The following is a 24,313-nucleotide window of genomic DNA, read 5'->3' on the forward strand; positions in this document are numbered from 1 at the left end:
CCTGTATACCTATATACCCAGGAGTGGACTTACTTCATCATATGGTAGTTCTAGTTTCAGCTTTCTGAGGCACCCCCATAGTGACTATACCAATTAACATTCCTACCATCAATGTATGAGGGTTCCCTCTTCTCCACATCCTCGCCATTATTTGTTATATGTGTTCTTGTTGACAATAGCCATTCTGACAGGTGTGAGCTGATATCTCATTGTGGTTTGAATTTGCATTTCTCTGATGATTAGCAGCATCTTTCCATGTGCCCATTGGCTATCTATTTGTCTTCTTTGGGAAAATGTCTATAGAGGTCTTCTGTCCATTTTTTAAAATCAGTTTGTTTGTTTTTTGACGTTGAATTGTATGAGCTGCATCATATCATTTGAAAATATTTTCTTCCATTCAGTAGGTTGTCTTTTTGTCGATGATGTCCTTTGCTGTGCAAAAACTTTTAAGTTTCATTAGGTCCTATTTGTTTATTTTTGCTTTTATTTCCCTTGCTTTAGAGACAGATGCAAAAAGTCAACATTTTAAAATGCCAGTTGTTCCCCTAAAGTTTTTAATGAACTCTTTGAGTGACCACAGACACCCAAAGAGTTGCTTAAACTCTCTGGCCTTCAGTTTCCATTTCTAAGTGACGGGAGCACAGACCTACTTCACAGCACTCTTGTGAGGCTCCCAGGGGTCAGGTGTCTGTAGTCTGTGGCACCATGGTCGTTCTCAGGCTAACTCTGCCCTGACTCACCTGAACTTGCCTGAAGCTCTCCTGCCCAATGGAAACCCCCAAACTGGATGTTGGTGAAAATATTCTCCAAGGTAAATCCCTATTGTTACCAGTGCCAGGAAATGAAATTTCCTTTAGCCCATGATCTTGTGTGGCTGTGGATTTTTTTAAACCGTACTCTAAGGAGTTTTAATGATGAAGTTGGAGGGTAATTTGTCCCATGTCTCAAACATAATCTATTCTATGTATTAGTCATCACAGATCAATTCTCACCAAGGCCCAGTGTCCCCCAGTAGTGGACTCAGAGATGAGCAATCTCATATTCATAGCAGACCAAGCCTGTGTTTTGGAGCATGGGAAGTCTCCAGGTCCCCTGGCCCATTTCCTTAGAAGCACTCATCAGTGCAACCTGGAGTTTTCTATTGATGGTACAGATATCCTAGATGGACTTTACTGATAGGGTTAACAGAAAATATGTCTGGGTAGCTTTTAGAACTAGCCTCCTATTACAAAGATAGGATCTTGGAGATAAATGGGCTCTTTTTTACTTCCTGTTATAGATTTCTTTCATTCTTGGTATCATAAACATCTCCTTATCCTGTCCAACCAGATGGCAGTAAAGAAAGATGCAAATCTGCGATGTTCTCACAGAGCCCGTGGTTATTAATGTACTTAATACATGTTGTTCTTGTTTAGTTGCGCAGTCATGTCCTGCTCTTTTGCAACCCCATGAACTGTAGCCCACCAGGCTCCTCTGTCCACATGATTTCCCAGGCAACAACACTGGAATGGATTGCCATTCCCTTCTCCAGGGGATCTTCCCCACACAGGGACCGAACCCACTGTCTCCTGCTTGGCAGGCAGATTCTTTACCACTGAGCCACCTGGGAAGCCCTGACACATGTTACTTTGTAGTTTAATTCAATACATGCTGTATACCTGGGTTAAAGGTAAAGTGTTATGCTCCCAGTACTATGTTGCTGCTGCATGTTTGTGAATGTGGATATCTCCATACAGCATGACCAGCTTTGAAAGTAATACCCCTTCATGACTTCAGGGGGAAATCAAGGTCAAAACCTACCTTCTTGAAAAGGCATTTAGATAAAGAGTCAGAACAGTGATTATAACAGCCATCCTTGAATTTGCCAACATTTCTAATTTGCATGAATGAACAAGGATTCTATTGGATTGATTTCAGTTCACATATTGATTCCATTGAAACCAATCAGTTTCTCCTAAACATAATAATCTTGAATTTCAACTGGTAGTTCTGTTGTTGCACACAACAGAAAGTTTAAGAATTGTGTTTATTATTTTTTTACAGATGGGGAGAATGTTTCAAGGTTTTTAATCATTGTTCTCCTACCAATAGATGTCCAGTTATAGAACTGGTAGAATACCTCCCTGAATGCATGAAAGTAAGTTCTAAAAACAAAAATCCTTTGGGTATATGCTTGGCATGTAATAAAATGTGAAGATTTATTGTTGTAATTACAACCTAAACATAGCAATTTCCATCTTTACAGTTAAGCATCTAGTTTTATATAGGCTACAAGGGAATCGAGCCAACAAATTTGAGAAGGACCTCCTTGGATTAAAAAATCCTGTTAGTGGTTATGTGCAATGTAGGAAAATATGTTAAACATATTTTTTTTATTCAAACAATCCAAGTCTAGAGCAGAGAGCACTAGTGGAGGTTGCCAGCTGAATAAAGCCTCTAGATGTGGGGGTTTGGGGGCATGCATGTGATTGTTTCAAATTTGCATCTATTAGTTGCAAACATGATTTCAGATTTTGTCACTCAGTAATTCCAGTTGTTTGGATCTGTCCTAATGAATAATCAGATGTATAGAAAGATTTATGTGCAATGATGCTTCCTGCAGCATTATGAATAATAAAAAGTTATAAATATTCACATATGGAAAACATAGAAATTATTCCAAAATGCTAATAGGAATTATGGTTGTGATTATGATTTGGTTTTTCTTTTCTTCTTCATGTTACTATATATTTTCTAGTTCATTTTCTATAATGACTTGGTATTATTTTCATATTATGAATTTTTTTTTTAACTAGGGGGAATTAAAAGTGTTTTAGTTTAGCCTCACATCACATATTTGTATAACAAACACAATCCTTCCCCCATGACCTTCCTCTGGTAGCCCAGCCTTCAGTTTGCCTGTGCTGGTTATTACAAAGTTTTCAAACTGTAATAGCCAGGCCTGTGTCTGGTTCTTCCTTGCACAGCACAATTGACTGGACTTGTCTTTCTCTTTCATGATGTCTGTTATGACTCCTAGTACTGCTGCTGGGTCATGATCAACAGAGACTGCCTCAAAATTTTTAAGTTGCCTTGGTGCTTGAGACCAGCCAGGACAGGCATGCCCTCCCAGTGGGGCCTGAGTTCCTGTGTCTCCCCTTCAGGGTGCTGTCTAACCCTCTACCATTGTGTCCTGCCGGTGGGGTCGACCAGATGTCCCAGGAGCTCCAAGGGACCCACTGATGGGGTCACCTGGGGCCTTGTGTCCACATCTGGTTTCAGGAGGGCAGACTGACTGGGCAGAATTTCTTTCTCAGGATCATGATTTGGGGCCACCAGAAACCAGAAAGGTCCCAGCACACAGATTTGAGGTTACTCAAATTGTTTACGTAGTAGACAGGAACCCCCACAAAATATCTGTCCCTACACTTCCCAGGGGAGGATCTAACGCTTAACTCTTAAGTGATTTCTCCCTTAACTGAGCATCTCGAGGGCCTCCAACTGTTTGTCATTATAATATCCGTGGCCTAACATCCTGTCCACACCACTTTGGATGTGAACTTTGTCAGTGTTGCTCAGTAAGCCAGGTACAGAAGCAAACACAATATTCCAGGATCAGGTACAGGATCAGATACAGAAGAAGCAACCTAGACTGTGGGAAGAACTCAGGACTCAGCTGGAAGGTCTCGGTTAGAGACAATTAAATTATCACTAGAAGATGCTAAGCAAAGGAATCCTCAATCATCCACATATTTTCTAGTAACCCAGAAAGACATCAAGTTTTAGGCAAAGCAAATGGAATATTTCTTACCTAAAATTTAGTAAATGCAGTTTCATTCTCAGGTGTGTATTTTTCTATATCACTTGGTGTTGCTGAGGCGTGCAGTGGTACGTGTTAATACTTCATGTTTTAGACTTTGTTCCTGAATGACTTAGATCATAGTGTACAAGACGTTGAGGTACAAGAAGCAAAGGAAGGGGAAGGTAATATCGTGGATATTATTTTAGAAATGGGACCAAATTCCGTCTTGGATCTAGTCTCCTGTCCAATAGCTTTGCCAATCTTTTTCTCTCAAAGGTACTTTTAGATTTTTGTGTGATGCCTTCCACAGAAGACAAGTCCTCCCAAGACTACCATGTAAGTTTATTTTATCATAATAACTTGAAATGCATTATAACTCTTTAAGGAATAGTAAAAATAATGTTACTAGAACTCCAGAATCTCAAAAGATGGTAATTGTCTTCATTTCTCATATTATTATATTATCTACTTATGAGATAATTTTTCCCTTGGATCTTCAGTTTTCTCTCATGATTTAATTGTTTCTAATAGTTTTATTTAGCCTTATTATTTATATCTTTATATTTTCTTGTGTAATATTGCCTGAAGAATGAAATTCTAAAAGATCTAAGTGGTCTTTCTAGAAGACATTTTTTCCCACAACTAGAGAGTTAGAAAGTAATCAAATACCCTGTTGGGACATTTATTTTTTGAAATGAATACAGAATAACTTATTTACTTTTCTTCAGGTTAAATGGCTCAACTTTATTTGAATCACTTAATTTTCAGCAGAATGATAGGGTTGCATATTTGATGTGTTAAGAAGGACTTTGGGGGCCTATGCTAGACTGCAATTTTTAAAAAAATTGTTATCTTCTACAGATCGAGTATAATTTCACATATCTTCAGTGTCCATTAGAATTCACCAAAAAAGGAACACCTGTACAGGACATCGTATATGAGCCTCTTTTAACTCTCAATGTAAGTCCACTATTTTCCTTATTCAGGTAGTTTCTACATGAATTCTGTAATGTTTTGGTATGATAGTTCCAGGAAGGAGTCTGGAGAGAATTCCAGATTTATAGTTTGATCTCTGTGTATGCCATGCAGCCTAACTCTTTATTTGTTAGTAAAGAAAGCAATCATACAAAATGATTTGTAATTCGTGCCCTTAAAGTTCCACACTGTTGATCACCTTAGTCCTAATGGTCATGCTAGACCTGCCCAACCCAGAATCCAATAAACCATAAGCAGAACAGGCTGACCATCAGCATCTGCTCCTACCTTCATCCACTTCAATGCAGACATACATATATAAGAGTTTCCAACAGTGTAAAACCCCAGGAAAATGCAGGGGGTGACAGTTTACAGTCATTGATTCCAAATTCAGCTAACCACTGGCCTCCAGGGTAAACACAAACCTCTCAGCAGCTCTTGTATCCTTCTGGAAGAGTGAACCCAATCTGAAAGCAGGCGCTAATCACACAGTTTGGGCCCAAATTTCCCAAGAGACTGGATCCAAACCAGTTCTTATTCCAAAGAGTGCTTTTACATTTCTTGTAAGTGAGGTCATGAAAGCCATGCAGACAATCTGCTTCAGGGTAAACCAGGAGTTTCAAACTCAAATAACTGCAGAGGAAAACAGGTATCAGATGAGTGGGTTTCTGGTCTAAAAGGACAGCAGCTACTAGTTTCAACAGATTTTAGCCACATGGAGCAGCAGACTTGTGGTGTAAATATTGGCAACACAAAAGCTTTGTGCATGTGAAAGAAAACATTTGAAGGCTGGATGGCAAATGGTGGTGTAGGATCCAGACCTGTTCTGTCTAATATAGTAACTGAGCCACATGTGACTGCTTAAATGAAAATTAATGAAAATTAAAATCAAGTTAAAAATTCATTACTTCATTTGCAGTAGCCATGTTTCAAGCCCTCAGAAGCCTATGTGGTTTGTAGTTCTTTTGCTCAACAGCATAGATATAGAAATTTTCTTCACTGCAGAAAGTTCCATTGGACAGCACTGTTCTAGATCAATTAAGAACTTTCATTTACCTTAAATGAGTTCATTTCCCTACGTGGAAGGCTTTGATACAGACCATGGTACCAGCCATCACCTAATGTGAAATCTAAAAGGCTGGCTGATGGGAATTCCTGGCTGTCCAGTGGTTAAGACTCCCCCTTCCAAGGCAGGGAGTTGCCGGTTCACCGGTTCAATCCCTGGTCAGGGAGCTAAGATCCCACATGCCTCATGGCCAAAAAAAGCAAAAAGTAAAAAATAAACAATATTGTAACAAATTCAATAAAGATTTCAAAAATTGTCCACATCAGAAAAAAAATCTTTAAAAGGCTTACTGAGGACTTGGAGTGTGAAGGAAGAAGAGACATGTGGATTTTATGCCCGTAAGACTGGTGATGACAACTGACTTTCACATCTGTTCTATGCAAATAATTTTAGCATCTGTATAAAATGGTTCTCTCTAGCTTGTGTTTTTTTTTAAAAGACATATATTCTTGATATAATTTTTGATTTTTCAAAGTTTCTAAAATAAGCAAGTGTTGTTTTGATAAAATCAAAATAAAGTTATAAAGCCAGCAAACAAAAAGCTGAGTTTATACTCAAGAGTTTAATGTGATTGCATTTTTATTGATCTTTCCTTATTTCTCAGGCAATGGTGCAACATAACCGCATAGAGCTTCTCAACCACCCTGTGTGTAAAGAATACTTACTTATGAAATGGTGGGTATTAAGTAGTGTTTCTTTTGAATGTTGCTTTCATTAAATTTATTTAAAATCTTGCAAAACAAAAAATAAACTGACCCAGTAATATTTGATTATAAAAAAAACCTTCTAAATAATTTTTAATGGTATCAGAATACTTTATATTTTATTACTTTTAATGTTTTATACTTTAAAAAAGAAATACATCAAAGGCAAATTTTGGTATTTAAAATGTTGATATTAATTTATCTTTGGCATTAAATGAAATATTTGGGGGATCATTATATAAAACACAAAGAAGCATTCCTGGGTTCTGCAGTTTAGCAGACAATGAAGTAACAAGAGTATTCCTGGGAAGAGCATTCAACTTGGAGTCAGAGCTAAAGTTCCTTCCATTAACTGGTGAGAGATTTTAAGTAAGTCATAATTTCCTAGGAAATTGTGATTCCTTTTCTGGAAATGAAAAAGGCGAATTCCAAAATCTTTCAAGTTCAATGAACTTATCAAATACATTTCCAGAAGAGACTATAACTCCTCTTTCTGCAGGTATCTTAACTGAATATTTGTGGTTGAAACTACTCAGTTGTGGTTTGCTTATGTTTTGTAGGTTGGCTTATGGGTTTAGAGCCCATGTTTTGAACCTAGGATCTTACTGTCTTGGTCTGTTTCCCATGACCTTTCTTATTGTCAGTATCAGACCAGGTATGGCTTTCAACTCAACTGGAATCATCAATGAAACTAGTGACCATTCAGAAATTTTAGACACCAAGGTATCTTCAACTGGTTTTTATATTCCAACTTTTTAAAACAAGGGATTTTCAGAACTGTGGGCATTTTTTCTTTAGAAAATACTTTAACCTCATAATAAATCTGAACTATCAAGACTTTGTTTAATACAAAGAGTTTATAGAATTCATATATGTAGCAACTTCTAAAACCCTTTGTAGAATGAGAGGGAATATAAATAAATAGATCAATAAATGAGCTTATCAACTAACAAAAGGAATTGATATGTATGAGAGCCAATGCATCTCACATGTATAAAGTACATTGACATGTACCTAGCTTAGATGGGTGCTGAGGTATAAAAATTTAAAATAGAATATACAAGGAAGTGGGCTTCCCTGGTAGCTCAGCTGGTAAAGAATCTGCCTGCAATGCAGGAGACCCCAGTTAGATTTCTGGGTTTGGACAATCTCCTGGAGAAGGGATAGGCTACCCACCTCAGTATTCAAGGGCTTCCCTGGAGGATCAGATGGTAAAGAATCTGCCTTCAATGCGGGAGACCTGGGTTTGATCCCTGGATTGGGAAGATCCCCTGGAGGAGGGCATGGCAACCCACTCCAGTATTCTGGCTTGGAGAATCCCCATGGACAGAGGAGCCTGGCAGGGTACAGTCCATGGGGTCGCAGAGTCGGACATGACTGAACAACTAAGCATATACAAGGAAGCAGATTTCTAGCTGCTAAGGATACTGGGGAGGGGGAAGCGATGCTTAGCAGGGACAGGATTTCCATTTAGAGGTGATGAAACAGGCATGGAACTAGGTAATAGCTGTATGACATTGTGAATGTACTTCATGCCACAGAATTGTATGTTTTAAAAGGTAACTCTATATGTAAAATGTAACATTTTTGAAATGTAAATTTTATGTTATATGTATTTTGCCACAGTTAAAGAATATTATATAGATCTATAGATTTGTTTTCCTTTAGAATTCAATTGGCAACCTCTATTAATAAAGACATTATGAAATGACTGTGTTGTCTTTATATTGGCATCACAGGAGTTTTCTGTTTAAAGCAAAAATGGACAGTACCTAGAAATAAAAGCAGATAAAAACAAATGTTTAATAGTGAAAATGATGAAGAAAAGTGTTGTTTTCTTTGATAGCCTTTATAACTGTTTGTCTTTTTTGTTTCAGAATTCCTATGCTATAAATTTCTGTATGATTTTAGTTTTGCTATCAAGTATATTAGGATACTGCAAAGAAGTGGCCCAAATTTTCCAACAGGTACATGATATGTTTTATATCTTTACAGTTGCAAATATTTTAATATGCAAAATATAGATTAATTGCTAAACTATTATTGAAACAATTTGTGTCAGAATAAAATCACATAGCTGGATGAATGTATAAATCAGAAATACCAAGTATAAACTCTTCAAAATGTAGAAATTACATGATTTCAGATAAGGCTCCTGCATTGGATGGTGCCTATTTGATTTATCTGAAGCAAGTGGTTCCAGTTTTATTAGTATGTATGTGTCTACCCAGCTCTGATGAACTTTTGGAAGACTTTTCTGTTTTCTCTGAGATATATTTCATATTTTGCTAACACACAGATTTTTTCAATTTGATAATTTTAAGTGTCACTGTTTACAGAGATAATTTTAGGTGTAACTGTTTATTTGGCTTAAGACTCCATTTCAAATGAATCTTTGAATTCCTTTCCTAATAGGAATGCTTTTTATTAGATAAAATTTCAAGTTACAATGAAATTGGGGAAACTTTTTATTGCATAATTTTTACAGGTGTCTCAGTGGTAAAGAATCCGCCTGCCAATCCAGGAGACTCAGGTTTGATCCCTGGGTAGGGAAGATCCCCTGGAGAAGGAAATGGCAACCCACTCCAGTATCCTTACCTGAGAAATCCCATGGACAGAGGAGCCTGACCTGCTACAGTCTGTGGGGTCACAAAGAGTCAGACATGACTTAGCAACTGGACAACAATAACAACGCTGTCTTTTTAAATAAGTGAACACACATTCAGATCAGACCCAAGGTTTATATAAATTATGTGTAGGTCTTTGATGCAGTTGATAAATGACATCAATCATTTATCTCTCAGGGTGGAGGCTTTAAGTCTTTCATTATTCATTTTTTGGTATGATTTTGTGTTTTTTATAAGTCATATAGCTTTTATACAACGCCTCCTTTTCTGAAAGAATTTACTATGTTACATGATATACGCACAAGGATATTTGCATTAAAGAATGTTAGTAGTAATAACAGTGCTTTTGCATTTGATATTATACATCCCAAGTACACACACACACACACACATATTTCCACTAAACTGTCACAATTCTGAGAGTTAAGACTGTGTTGTTCCACTGTTCCTTCAATGATTTAGGGCATATTATTTAATATCTCTTGTCATTATTTTTATTTTTTAAAGACGAGAATTACAAATGATAGTTTATATTGAACTGTAAAGTTGTATGATTTCTCTGATAGTTTTGGTCTCCACAGTTCCTTATTGATATGTAAATTGTCTACCCTATAGGAAATCTGATGCTCAAAACATGAAATATTTAAGAATAGGAGATGACACCAAATCATTATGGTAATTAAGTCTTAGCACAGGCTCCAAACCTCCTTAGAAGCAGCTTTAGTTCATTATCCTGAGAAATCCACATGCATGTCCTTATATAGACAGAAAGGAATTACTAAAACAACTTGCAGCCCCCCAGGAGTTTCCTTAAGATGGAGTGAACTTTATGAGTAATGCCTCGAAACTTATAGAATTGCTTAGGCTCCCAAAACGCCAGGTCAGCAGGAGAGGCTGGGGCACCTCTAATACTGATCTCTACCCAAGACTCTGAGTTAAGTCCAGGATGGCAAGAGCTGGTGGCCCCTTGGTCATAAACTTCTCACCAGCTGTAATGCCAGAAAAATGTTGTTACTGGTTACATGTATATAACCATCTGTAAGTTGCCAGGTCTCAGGCTCTACATGTGGTAATTCTTTATTCTTTTCAACCCCAGAAAAGGAATTACTTTTTGGATAAGGACAACGCAGCTGAATGGATCATCTACACAACCAGCATCATATTTGTGTCACCCTTGTTCATCAGGATACCAGCATATGTGCAGTGGCAGTGTGGAGCAGTTGCTATTTTCCTCTATTGGATGAACTTCTTATTGTATCTTCAGAGGTAAAACCAGCTTGAATGACTTCTACATCCTTTGTTGTTGTTGGTGTGTAGTCACTAAATCATGTCCGACTCTTTGCAACCCCATGACCTGTAGCCTACCAGGCTCCTCTGTCCACAGGAGTTCCCAGGCGAGAATACTGAGTGGGCTGTCATTTCCTTCTCCAGGGCATCTTCCCGACTCAGGGATAGACCCCACGTCTCTTGCATCTCCTGCATTAGCAGGCGAATTCTTTACCACTTCACCACCTGGGAAGCCCGTAAGCAATTGGTAGCATTGATACTGGGAAGCTGTGAATAATTTTCAGTGGCCAAGTGGTAAAACAATTCAAGATAAACGTTAGGAAGAAGTGAAAACAAAAGAAACAGAGCAGTTTGACAGTTTGAAAATAAAAGGCTTGACTCTTCACAAATTTTCGTGTCCCTCTCTGAAAGTAGATGGCCTCAATGATCTCATCTATGAAACTTAGTACCTGGTGCCTCATAACTATTGACACTGAATGAAATTCAGTTTCAGCAGAAAAGTGAATAAATGTTGTAATTTTCAAAACGTCCCTAGATTTGAAAAGTGTGGAATTTTTATCGTGATGTTGGAGGTGATCATGAAAACTCTGTTGAAATCGACAATTGTGTTTGTCTTCCTTCTTGTGGCTTTTGGACTCTGCTTTTACGTGCTCCTGAATATCCAGGTGAGATATTTGCATGAGTCGTTGATTTTGTTGCTGTGAATACTGGGAATACATATTTATACTTAAATCTTAATGGTGTACAAAATTCATAATAACCTCACAATATTTGAATATTTTTTATCTGATATAATAGCATTCACATGATTTTTATCACAGGGAAAAGTAAATGACTTTTCCATTGTCAGAAAGTTTATGTGTAGTGCATGATGATTTGTTATATGTGCAGAAGAGATCTTTCTGATGACTTTTGTTGTTGCTGTCGTTGTTTAGTCACATCCGACTCTTTCGTGACAATATGAACTGTAGCCCACCAGGCTCCTCTGTCTGTGGGATTTCCCAGGCAAGATTACTGGGGTGGGTTGCCATTTCCTCCTCCAGGGGATCTTCCCAACCCAGGGAATGAAGCTGTGTCTCCTGCTTGGCAGGCAGATTCTTTACCACTGAGCCACCAAGGAAGCCCTTTTGATGACTTTACCACCAGTTTGTTAGTATTAATAGTTCTTATCACTGTGTTTCAGTAGCATATTCTTATGACTTTTTTTTAAAAAAAGTATTTTAAATGTGATTTCTATCATTTTACTCTCTAGGGAACATTTTTTTCATTATATGCATTTTGAATTTCATTTTCCCCTATCTTTTCCCAGGATGCTTTCAGCTCTCCGTTCCTTTCTATAATCCAGACCTTTAGCATGATGCTAGGAGACATCAATTATCATGATGCCTTCCTAGAGCCATATTTGAAGAATGAATTGGAGTATCCACTTCTCTCCTTTGTACACCTTATCATATTCACCATGTTCGTCCCAATTGTCCTCATGAATTTACTTGTAAGTAATTTATCCTATTGTTTGCTGTCAGTAGATCACTTGGAACATTTAAGAATGATAATGCTTTGTAGCCTCTTTTGTCTCCTTTCACAAAGGGAGAAAAGGAACTACTATAAAATTCATTCATTCAACATTCATTAGTACCTGGGGTGAGCCAGGCAGTGTGAGGTTAGGGGATGCTAAGATGCATCTATTTGGCAAATATTTACCAAGAATCTACCAAAATACCAGACACTGATCCAGGCCCAACAGTGGTGAACAAAACAGACCAATACCCAGCCCTGACATGATTATAAACTTGTCATGAAGATGAGTACTAAACAAATAAATATGTAGCCTGACATCACCCCTAAATGCCATGAAGAAGTACAAAGTATCGACAGAGTAATAAAGTAATGATGAATGGTGAGTGCTGCTTTGCAGTTGGGCTGAGGGTCAGAGGTTAGGCAGAGACCTTCATGGAGTGGAAGATTAAGACCTCATCTCTGCCCTAGAATTTCTCATTGACCCTCTAGAGATTCAAGCGGGGAAGAGTTGCTCATGCAGAGGGCATCGGCAGCATTCAGCTGCCACGTCTGAGCCAGTCAGAGCCTGGATGCCCTCAGCAGACACAGGTGTTCCCTTCCACAGAGAGTCTGCTCCAGCCACGGGCATCTTGGTTGATGCAGACAGAAATACATCCCAATTCCAGGTCCATGGGGAGTCTTCACTGGCAAAATTGTTACTGAATGTGTGGCTGTCCATATAAATAAATATTTATAGATAAATAAATTAAATGGACAAGCACACATTCAGTACATTTTGTCTGAATCTGACTATATAGCAGAGACTGTGCTAGGCTGTGTTGGTGGAAAAAATAATAATAATACAGACTACTTAATGTTTTGATTCATTCTGTTGTTGAGTCACTAAGTCGTGTCTGACTCTTGCAGTCCCATGGACTGTTCTAAGCACTGGGCATACGGTGGTGTCCTGGGCAGACAGAGTCCTTCTCTCATGGAGTTCACTTGACTCTGAGCTCCTTGAGAGCACGGACTGGTTTTTTCTCTCTGGCTACTGCCTGTAGAAGGCTGATTTGGCATAGACAGGTATGAAGTTCCTAACAAGTGATAAGAGAGTGAGTGAATGTAGCTGATTTAATTCAGGTTCAGTAGAAGGCAATGGCACCCCACTCCAGTACTCTTGCCTGGAAAATCCCATGGATGGAGGAGCCTGGTGGGCTGCAGTCCATGGGGTTGCTAGGAGTTGGATACGACTGAGCGACTTCACTTTCACTTTTCACTTTCATGCATTGGAGAAGGAAATGGCAACCCACTCCAGTGTTCTTGCCTGGAGAATCCCAGGGACAGGGGAGCCCGGTGGGCTGCCGTCTATGGGGTCGCACAGAGTTGGACACAACTGAAGTGACTTAGCAGCAGCAGCAGAACTGAGCTGACAGCTTACCTCACTTAATTCTACCTAGCTGTGGATTTCTAGAGGGAGATTTTATCAGAGCCTCACTCACCTTTAAAGTGTACCTTTTCCTCTCAAAATATATGGAAGATATAAATTCCTTCCATTCCCTCAGTTTAATGTTTTAGCTTTTCCATGTTGTCAGGTCACTCTTGTTTCCCTCAAGCGCTCAACTCCTGGAGTTTGCAACCATTTTGCATGGCTACACCAACCCCAGGCTTCCCTTGTGGCTCAGCTGGTAAAGAACCTGCCTGCAATGCAGAAACCTGGCTTTGATCCCTGGGTTGGGAAGATCCCCCGGAGAAGGGAAAGGCTACCCACTCCAGTATTCTGGCCTGGAGAATTCCATGGACCATATGTAGTCCATGGGGTCTCAAAGAGTCAGACACAGCTGAGCGACTTTCACTTCACCCCTGTCTTGTCCAAAAGTAACTTATTTTCATTTTAAGTTAAGATGAAGTGCAGGTTAATCTGTATGCCCTCACTTTTCATGAGAACACGTATGACTACTAGACCCACTGATGTGACCCACCACTGCTGCCGAGGTCTACAGGCTTTTGCAGGCTTATGTACGGCGTGTAAGCACAGTGCTTGAGGCCCTGCTAGTAAATTTCAAGCCACTCTGACTGTAGTCAAAGTGACAACACACACACTTTTAGATGAGTCATTAAACCAATAGTGATTCGCTGCCCTGTTGCCCTTCAGATTGGTTTGGCAGTTGGTGACATTGCTGAGGTCCAGAAACATGCACTGTTGAAGAGAATTGCCATGCAGGTAAGTGTTCTATTTCATTATGACTTACTGAACTCACTAATGACTTCCCAATTATTCGTGGATAAACACTGCTGATTTCTGAGAACACAGTTATTTAATACGGGCCTTGTCTGAGCCCTGAGAGGCACCCCACCCTGCCGGTTCTTTGTGTCAGTGGAGCATTCCTGCTCTGGTCTGAGAGTCAGTAATCATGAAAAAGATTTCCCCCAACAACCTCAGCAGAGAAACTGGGTAATTGCCCGAGCCTCTTTCTACGTTGGCATTTGGCCAGCCAGGTAGTTAGAGGCTGGACCAAGAACATCAGTGATTCTTGTCAATAAATCCCAAACGTACTTTAGGTGGAACTTCACACCAGCTTGGAGAAGAAGCTGCCGCTCTGGTTCCTACACAAAGTTGATCAGAAATCCATCATCGTGTATCCCAACAGACCCAGATACAGCAGAGGGATATTAGTAAGTACATGTGACAAATACTGTCATCAATCACATGATATTGACATTCATTCATTGTGTTATCCCTAAGGGTGCCCGTTTATGGGCAAAGTTCCCGCCTTCTAAGTGGCTCATCCATAGCCTCCGTGTTAAATACGTACCACATCCCCCCAGTGAGAGCAGAGGGTGGGTGGATCAGTGTAGGTATACTTCATTTCTTCTTCCTAGTCACATGTGACTTACATATGTGTGCAGATATGTGTGTACATATATAGAATACATGTGTATATATACACGGCTACTTACACACACAGGGAGAGTGTGCTATTGCTATTGCTAAGTCACTTCAGTCGTGTCCGACTCTGTGTGACCCCACAGACGGCAGCCCACCAGGCTCCTCCGTCCCTGGGATTCTCCAGGCAAGAACACTGGAGTGGGCTGCCATTTCCTTCTCCAATGCATGAAAGTGAAAAGTGAAAGTGAAGTCGCTCAGTCGTGTCCGACTCCTAGTGACCCCACGGACTGCAGCCTTCCAGGCTCCTCCATCCATGGGATTTTCCAGGCAAGAGTACTCGAGTGGGGTGCCATTGCCTTCTCCGCAGGGAGAGTGTACATTGCGGAAAATATACAAAGTATCAAAGACTGAACAAGGCTATTGCATTATAATGGGAAAGGAACTTATACTAACAGTCAGAAGTACTGGATTCTAATTCTTTCTGAGTTCTTCATAGGTTGAGTTTCCATTATGTAGTTATAAATGATAAGGTCAATCTCAGTATGGGCTTAGGCTTTATTCTGCACTACATTATTTTTGTTTGATTTCTCTCATAACTGTGGTTGCCATCACCACTGAAACACAGAAAGCTCAGCAGCTAATTCTCTGGCCTGGAGCTCATTGAGTTCCAAGCTCCTGTAGCCAACTGTCTATATGACATCTTCTCTGGTGTATCTCCAAGGTACCTCAAATACTGCTGTTCAGAACAAACTCATGCAAAGCACACTTATGATCTCTACTCCTCTTGTTTCACCTCCTCCCAGCAGAGGGTGAAACCATCCCATCTTTTCCCAGACCTTCATGTTTCATTGGATGTCAGCACCATTCATTTGCCTGTGAGAGATGTCGTCCATCTCCTTTCCCTTTCTCACCTTCACACCCAATCAATCCCACATTTGGTCCACCTGACTTCCCATGCGGCCTGTGCAAGTGGCCATCTCCCCTTGCCTGGACGGCTACAGTTACCTCATTCCTGGTCATTTCACACCTGCCCTTGACCCTTTGCAGTGCACTGATGGTTTACAAGACATTAAAAAGCTAACACAATATTGTAAAGCAATTATCCTCCAATTAAAAATACATAAATTTAAAAAATATTTATAAAAAGCAAAAAATCCTATGATAAACCATTATGGAAAAGAATATTAAAAAATGTATATGTAAGTATAATCAAATCACTTTGCTGTACAGCAGGAATTAACAACATTGTAAATCAACTACATTTCAATAAAAATAAATAAGAAAAAAGACACTAAATTAAAAAAAAAAACCAGAAATTTCCCCATGTGACATTAAGTTGTGTTGGATAATGGTGCAGAGCAGTTTGAGAGGAATAACAACCAATCATGTGTGGAATTCTGCTATTTGTGTTGGATGTTTTTAATGAGAAAATATAATATGGTTCAGTCACACCTTTTCCTAAACAATCCCCTATTCCAGTTTATTCCACCTTCTATATTAACTATACATCTTATACATCCCTCAGTTACATGTGTGACTTCATTTTATGGCTGTGTATATTTGTCTATTTCTATCAAGAGGCTGTGAGCTCCTTGAGGGCCATGATTGTGTCTCTGAATATTTGTGTTGGCATGCCCGGCTTGTAGCTGACTGATGGCACCTGTTCAGGAACTAGTTCCTGAATGGAGTTCTACCTGAATAACTGTTAATCTCTTATCCCATAGCGTGGTGTATTTCATTATATCTTTTGCCCCCATGAAACAAGACAAGAAATACCAAATGTTGATACATCTTTAGAAACAGAAATAATGAAACAAAAGTACCGGTATGTATTTTTCCTTTTATCTATATTTGAAAAATTTAACACTCTTAATAATGATGAATAGTAAAAGTCTATGTTGTCTAATTGTGTTTATCTACATTGTCATGCTTTAATTGATGATGTGGCTAGTATACTGAGAATTTTGAGACTGTTTGTTTTTAGACCCAACAACTGATTTGTTGCTACTGACAGATCATTTTGCTCAACAGTATCCTAAACTGCATTCTTCATCAGCTGTCTGAATTCTTACATCAAAACTCTAGAAGCTTTGAGGATCCCTGGAGAAACTATGCAGTGTTCAGTGGTGAAGCCTGAGGGCTTCAGGGCTAATTTACCTGCTTTCAAAGACCTACTCAACTGTTTTCTAACTGCACGACCCTAGGCAAGGCGTTTAACCTTCCTGTGCAACTGTGTTTTAATCTTTAAAATGGGGACGAAAATTAAACTTGGGAGAACCACTTAAACTTTTAAAATATGTATTCATTAAGAGGATCATGACTACTGAAAGTGAAGTGATAGTCACTGAGTCGAGTCCAACTCTTTTCTACCTTATGGACTGTAGCCTGCCAGGCTCCTCTTCCCATGGGATTTCTGTCCATATTCTTTCCAGGCAAGAATACTGGACTGGAGTGCATTTTCCTTCTCCAGGGGATCTTCCCAACCCAGGGATTGAACCCAGGTCTCCTGCAGTGCAGGCAGATTCTTAACCATCTGAGCCACCAGGAAAGCCCTTGGTACAGTTAATCTGATCTAGAACCCAGTACCAAGGTTTTCTGTACTCAAGGACTGAAAGGATAATTGAAAATTAACCCATGAAATGTGTTTCCTTTCAGGCTGAAGGATCTCAGTTCTCTTCTGGAAAAACAGCATGAGCTTATTAAACTCATCATTCAGAAGATGGAAATCATCTCTGAGACAGAGGATGAAGATTACCACAGTTCTTTTCAAGACAGGTTTAAGAAACAGCAGTTAGAACAAAGGAATAGCAAATGGAATTGTGTATTGAGGGCAGTAAAGGCAAAAACACACAGCCCTTAAGTATTAGTTGTCCAACTGTGGAACGGGTTCCTGATGGTCAGATGGGGGGTTATGTGACTACTGGGTCTACATTCCAATTTGACAAGAGTGAAGAAAAAGCAGAAATGTGATTCTGATTTCACTATATGTGAAATTATGGTTCCTGTATTCTATATAAAAGGTAGGCTCTCTGTTTCTCTTCATATTTCCTGCCAGTCACTATGTACAGGGATTATCCTTGCTAATAAGTTCAGGTTGGACTTTACCTCAAATTATCTGAGTGGGTAGAAAGCTCATTTACTAGAACACACACTGTAATGATAAGGAGTAATATGTGTAATAACTATTAAGCTAGAATACAAATGTCAATACTGGATCCATACTTAATAATTTACAGTAGGGAAATGCATTAGACAATGAAGTATTGAATTAGATCCTACCACTTGGTATGAAAACGCTGTGTTGAAAAACTCTGTGCATGGACCCCTGTGTGCTGTGTTCCCACGAGAATAAATTCCCCACCTTCAGGCTGTTTCTAACACACCTGATGTCACTTTGAGATGAGGCCCCAATTAATAGACCTTCTGTTATACATGAATTTTACTATATGTAGCATCTGTTATTTCTGTATATTTTGTTTGCTGCTGATGATAATAAATGTAAAATCTATATAGTCACCTCAGGGATTATTGTGTAAGCCTTCTATTATTAATATTTATTTTTGAGATTTGCAAAAACACCTCCATCATCTATGTCATTTTCCTTTTGATGTCCAGTACAAAGTGTGATCAATGCCTCATCATTGATCTTTCAAAGTCCTTCTCTTGTTTCATTTTCCTCTTCGCCTCAAGTCTCATGGTACTCCCCGCCCAGGAAACACCCTCTTTAATGAACATCTTTGACCGGGTATGCGTTTTTGTGTTGTGTTGAACAGTGTTAAGTTTGGGGTGTGTTTTTACTTACATAGGTGATTTGCTATGCCCTCTTTCTTACTTGTTATTCTTACTTACTTCTTGTTCTCTTGCTTACTTCTTTCCATTGGACATTATGTCTGCAGGACGTAACTCCTGCAAGAACTCCTGACAGCTGCTCACTGTCGTGGTGTACACCCCGCAGAGGACTCATCTCTGCTCCAGCGATGGACACAGTGGTGTCCTCCCCCTTCCTCCATCACACACATTCCCAGACATGTCATACACACAGGTCGAGTGCTGAGTGACAATATATATTATGAAAAAAACAGACATAGAGAACAGACTTGTGAACACAGCAGGGGAAGGAGAGGTTGAGATGAAATGAGAGAGTAGAATTGAAGCATATACATTACCATATGTAAAACAGATAGCTAATGGGAAGAGCACCAAAGAACTGATTCTTTCAAACTGGTGCTGGAGAAGACTCTTGAGAGTCCCTTGGACAGCAAGGAGATCAAACTAGTCAATCCTAAAGGAAATCAACCATGAATATTCATTGGAAGGACTGATGCTAAAGCTCCAATACTTTGTCCACCTGATGCAATGTGCCGACTCATTGGAAAAGACCCTGATGATGGGGAAGATTGAGGGCAGGAAGATAAGGGGGCAACAGAGAGTGTGATTGTTGGATGGCATCACTGACTCAATGGACATGAGTTTGAGCAAACTCAGGGAGATAGTGAAGGACAGGGAAGCCTGGTGTGCTGCAGTCCACGTGGTCATAAAGAGTTGAATACGACTGAACAACGACAACAATGGGGAGAAGCTGTATAATACAGGGAGCTCAAGCTGGTGCTCTGTGACAACCTAGAGGGATGGGATGGGGTGGGGGGTGAGAGGGAGGTTCAAGAGGGAGGGGACATATGTATACTTATGACTGCTTCACATTGTTGTACGCCAGAAACCAACATAACATTGTAAAGCAGTTATTCTCCAATTAAAAAAACCAACCAAACAAAAAAAAACACTTCATGGTTTCCCATCTCCATACCTCTTACTATCGCTCTTCCACCCAGAACGTCCTCTGCCTCCTCTCTCCAGCTTTTTTCCACTTCAGTTTAAATGGCTCCTCCACCTAGAAGTCTTTCCTAATGCCCCAAGATGGTGCTCCCTGCTTCCTTTGAACTGGAGACTTGATGTCTCCTTTGCCACTTCTGTCTGTTGCACTGACCACTAGGGGGTAGACTCTTGAGGTCAGTGATTGACTATCATGAATAGTCTCAAGCAATCTAAAGAATTCCATCCTGTTTCTTTTTTCTTTTTATCCTGTGTAGTTTCTGGCACAGGGCCTTGAGTAATGGATAATAACAGATGCTCAATGAAAAATCAGGGAAAATAATAAACACTATAAGCCTGAGAGATACTGTAAGAAAACTGGTCCAGCCTGCCTCTGAAAAGCAGTTTAGTGCCCCTATTCTGTTGACTCTTGTCCTAGAGAAGTTGAATGATTTTCCTCCAACTGGTGGAAGAAACACTGAAACACCACTTTTCTGCCTTTTTTTCACTGTGTCAATCTGCATTAATCTTGTATTAATACTTCCCCGGTAGCTCAGCTGGTAAAGAATCCACCTGCAATGCAGGAGACCCCAGTTCAATTCCTGGGTCAGGGAGATCCCCTGAAGAAAGGATAGGCTACCCACTTCAGTATTCTTGGGCTTCCCTGGTGGCTCAGATGGTAAAGAATCCACCTGCAATGTGGGATACCTGGGTTAGGAAGATCCCCTGGAGGAGGGCATGGCAACCCACTCCAGTATTCTGGCCTGGAGAATCCCCATGGACAGAGGAGCCTGGTGGGCTACAGTCCATGGGGTCACAAGGAGTTAGACATGACTGAGCGACTAAGCACACATGTTGAGGAAGAAAACTCTAGGAAGAGAAAATTACAACTCCAGTTGTTGTTCAGCTGTTTTTGAAATTGGTAGAGAAGGGAAGGAGGAGAGGGGTGATTATGGCTCCTGAAAAGGAAGGACAGTGTGTCAGTACCAGCAAAACCTGAAGGGAGGGTCTCACTGGCACTTTCTATACAAGCTGCAAGAATCTAATTGTGAAGCTCAGGAATCTGTGAGAATAACAACCAACTCTGTTATAGCCTCAGACTGTTGTTCTCAAACTCGAATTCTTCATCAGGACCTTCTGTAGACATCATCCAGGGACAAAGCATGAGCCTCAGTTTAATCCCCATTAAGGACTTCGACAAAAAAAGGAACATATGGGAGACAAATCAAGTAGCTACAAATTGACTCAGTAAAGGCCAGCACTGTCCAGCTCAGTCAAGAGCCACATTCTGTACAGACACAAAGCTTTGATTCTGAAGAGGCCAAAGTTGTCTGAGGAAACCATAATAGGGACAAGCCCGAAGTGGGGTTGAAAAGTGCAGACATCTTTGCTTTCAGAACACCTCAGGCAGACACAAGAGCTTTTGTGCTGTGTGCTCAGTCGCTTCAGTCCTGTCCAACTCTTCTGCAACCTTATGGACCACAGCCCGCCAGGCTCCTCTGTCCATGGGATTCTTCAGGCAAGAACACTGCAGTGGGTTGCTGTGCTCTCCTCCAGGGGATCTTCACGACCCAGGGATCAAACCCACATCTCTTATGTTCACAACCAGATAAACCAGCAAGTCCCAAGTTTACTGTGATGCGGGGTGGTGTCCTCAGCCACTGAGATACAGATTAGGTCCTCGGAAGGAAGGAAACCAGCAAGCCCAACGGCAGTCTTCAGCTAGGGACTCAAAAGTCTCTTCCACCCCAGCAGAGACAGTCGGTCATCAGACAGCCTGATGGCCTGGAGGGTTTTGCCTCAAATGCTGAGTATGTCACAGAAACGAGGGAGGTCTCCAGAACTACAACACTGAACTGCCTGTAAAAACACCTGCAATTCCCACCATGCAGTGTCACTTGGAAAACCTTACCAAATATAAATCTGCAAAATGTATGTAATCTTCCAAATTTAAATAAGATGAGAAATGCATTAATCCAAATTGTCCCTCTCCTCAGAGGAGTGGAACCCCAGCTCTGCAGCAGGTACAGGGCTGCCTTGAGTCTAATGGTCAATGCTGTCCTTCCTTCTTAGTCTTGAGGAATGAAGGGGCCCTTTTTCATTCAAATCACTGTAGTCCTACCACTCAGCACACAAGCCCTGTCTGCACATTTTACCTTCCTACAATTGCTGTGCTGCCTTGAAATGGATTTGACCCAAGCTGATAAGGGACACTGCCAAAAAATGGGAGAAAATCAGGGATTTTGGAAGTTTCCATAAACTGATGAAGGACAATCCACAGAACCTTGAAACATGGACTATGTTAATTTCATAATATGAAGTGTAGAAGTGTACCACCTATGTGACCGGTCTAATTTTTCAAAATCCTATTATACAGAGTGAAGTAAGCCAGAAAGAAAAACACCAATACAGTATATTAACGCATATATATGGAATTTAGAAAGATGGTAACAATAACCCTGTGTACGAGACAGCAAAAGAGACACTGATGTATAGAACAGTCTTATGGACTCGGTGGGAGAGGGAGAGGGTGGGAAGATTTGGGAGAATGGCATTGAAACATGTAAAATATCATGTATGAAACGAGTTGCCAGTCCAGGTTCGATGCACGATACTGGATGCTTGGGGCTGGTGCACTGGGATGACCCAGAGGGATAGTATAGGGAGGGAGGAGGGAGGAGGGTTCAGGATGGGGAACACATGTATACCTGTGGCGGATTCATTTTGATATTTGGCAAAACTAATACAATTATGTAAAGTTTAAAAATAAAAAAAAATTTAAAAAAAAAGTAGATTACAAACATTCCATTTACCTCCTTCCTATGGAACTGTCTTGAAAAAAAAAATGCTACATTTTTAAAGTAGTTTCCATTTAAGTAGTTTTTAAGGCAGTATTTTTTTTTTTAACTCTGAAGAAAAGCCAGTGAGAGAAAAAGCTAAATTCTGTGAAAATATTTTTGACGTATGTTTGATACTAACATTTTAAATCCTAGGGTTTCCCAGGTAGTGCAGTGGTAAAGAATCTGCCTACCAAAGCAGTAAATGAAAGAGACAAGGGTTCGGTCCCTGGGTTGGGAAGATCCCCTGGAGAAGGAAATGGCAACTCACTTCAGTAGTCTTGCCTGGAAAATTCCATGGACAGAGGAGCCTGGCAGGCTACAGTCCATGGGGTCACAAAGAATCGGACACGACTGAGGCACACGAGAGAGAGAGAGAGAGAGGTTTACGATAAGAAACATCAAAATGTGGCAAGTTCCTTGCTATGAATATAATACCCAGGGCTTCATTGCTGTTCTTTGCACATGGAGATTCAGCAAGAGAAGTTATCTGTGAAAAGCTGAAGTTTTTCCCCAAGACTGGTACACAACTATCGAAATCCACTTTGAAATAGAATAAAACAGGGCCAAAAAAGTGTGAAGTTGTTTGAGAAATTATTTTTTAGCTTTTAAGGTTGTTTATAATTTGAAAAGCAAGTAACTAAAGCAAACAATGCGGGGAAGGCCTCTGTGGTTGGGTGCAGCCCTACCGCTTGGGTAAAATGTTTCCTAAGATTCAGTTCCTTACCTGCAGGGAAAGGATGAATGAGGAAACTCAATATGGGTGTTTTGATTAAATCATCCATTTAAAAGTGGCATTAGCAAAAATAAGGACAATTTTAAATGTTTTTGGTTATTGTTAATATTTTCTTTTTTTAAAAATATTTAAGGAAACTATTATCATAGAAAAAGATTACATACACAGAGTAAGACTTCCCTGGTGGCTCAGGCAGTAAAGAATCCACCTGTAATGCAGGAAATGTGGGTTTGATCCCTAGGTTGAAAAGATCCCCTACAGTAAAGCATGGCAACCCACTCCAGTATTCTTGCTTGGAGAATCCCATGGACAGAGGAGCCTGGTGGGCTACAGTCCATAGGCTATAGTCCATTCTCAAAGAATCAGACGCAACTGAATTGTGACGGCATGCACACATACACAGAGTATCAGAAGAAGTAATTGGCTGCAGAATTTAAGCTCACATGGATATATATACATATCTTCATATTTTGAAAAATGACATTCTATCAACTATTGGCAAGTGAATATATTGAGTTACTACTGAAGATAATTTCTGAAATGTAAAATCAGATTTAAACAGCACATTTCAAATGATACAGATCAAATGGGTAGATACCAAACTACGACCACACACTGGGGCTCCCGTGCTCATATACAGAATTCCATGTGTGTAACTTGAAACTTTTTATTGAGATGTGAATCAGATGCTTTTGAATTAAACAAAGAAAGTATCACTGATAAAACAAAATAACTACTTAGTCATTTAGCAGCTATCATACCCTTCAAAGAAAATGATTTAAGGCAACACAAACAAAAATACACTTCCAGCTTAACCTGAGCATGTAAATATTGTAGAGTCAGCCCCAGACAGGGCTTCAAGCCTGCACAGCTAATCACACTTGTGGCCCACAGAAGCCCCAGCTGGAGCAGCCTGTCTGCTGCGCTTTAAAAACAAGTCAGAAAAAGGCAAACTTTCTGTTCTTCTGGTGCCGTGTGTATATATTTTGGCTATTTCAGGATATAAGGTAATGGAAAAAAAGCACCTTTTGTTTCATTTTTCACCATAATGAGGAGTACATTTGACGTGTATGACAATTTCACTAGATAAGACAGGAACAATAAAAC

The 24,313-nt window shown here is 39.9% G+C and overlaps 1 protein-coding gene across 1 annotated transcript in view; it reads left to right on the forward strand.

The window, feature by feature from the left end:
• TRPA1 (transient receptor potential cation channel subfamily A member 1) overlaps nucleotides 1–18,349 on the forward strand; it is a 56,545-nt gene extending 38,196 nt beyond the window's left edge. Inside the window, exons 15-27 of the mRNA XM_006047233.4 lie at nucleotides 2,044–2,137; nucleotides 4,058–4,117; nucleotides 4,643–4,741; nucleotides 6,427–6,497; nucleotides 7,087–7,249; nucleotides 8,404–8,493; nucleotides 10,250–10,419; nucleotides 10,976–11,105; nucleotides 11,750–11,932; nucleotides 14,090–14,158; nucleotides 14,497–14,610; nucleotides 16,549–16,649; nucleotides 17,480–18,349. Coding sequence (XP_006047295.2) covers nucleotides 2,044–2,137; nucleotides 4,058–4,117; nucleotides 4,643–4,741; nucleotides 6,427–6,497; nucleotides 7,087–7,249; nucleotides 8,404–8,493; nucleotides 10,250–10,419; nucleotides 10,976–11,105; nucleotides 11,750–11,932; nucleotides 14,090–14,158; nucleotides 14,497–14,610; nucleotides 16,549–16,649; nucleotides 17,480–17,684 — 1,549 coding nt within the window. The 3' untranslated portion in view covers nucleotides 17,685–18,349. The remainder of the gene's footprint in view (nucleotides 1–2,043; nucleotides 2,138–4,057; nucleotides 4,118–4,642; nucleotides 4,742–6,426; nucleotides 6,498–7,086; nucleotides 7,250–8,403; nucleotides 8,494–10,249; nucleotides 10,420–10,975; nucleotides 11,106–11,749; nucleotides 11,933–14,089; nucleotides 14,159–14,496; nucleotides 14,611–16,548; nucleotides 16,650–17,479) is intronic.
• Nucleotides 18,350–24,313: the final 5,964 nt, after the last annotated feature.

Source organism: Bubalus bubalis, chromosome 15, assembly GCF_019923935.1.
Source record: "Bubalus bubalis isolate 160015118507 breed Murrah chromosome 15, NDDB_SH_1, whole genome shotgun sequence".
NCBI lineage: Eukaryota > Metazoa > Chordata > Mammalia > Artiodactyla > Bovidae > Bubalus > Bubalus bubalis.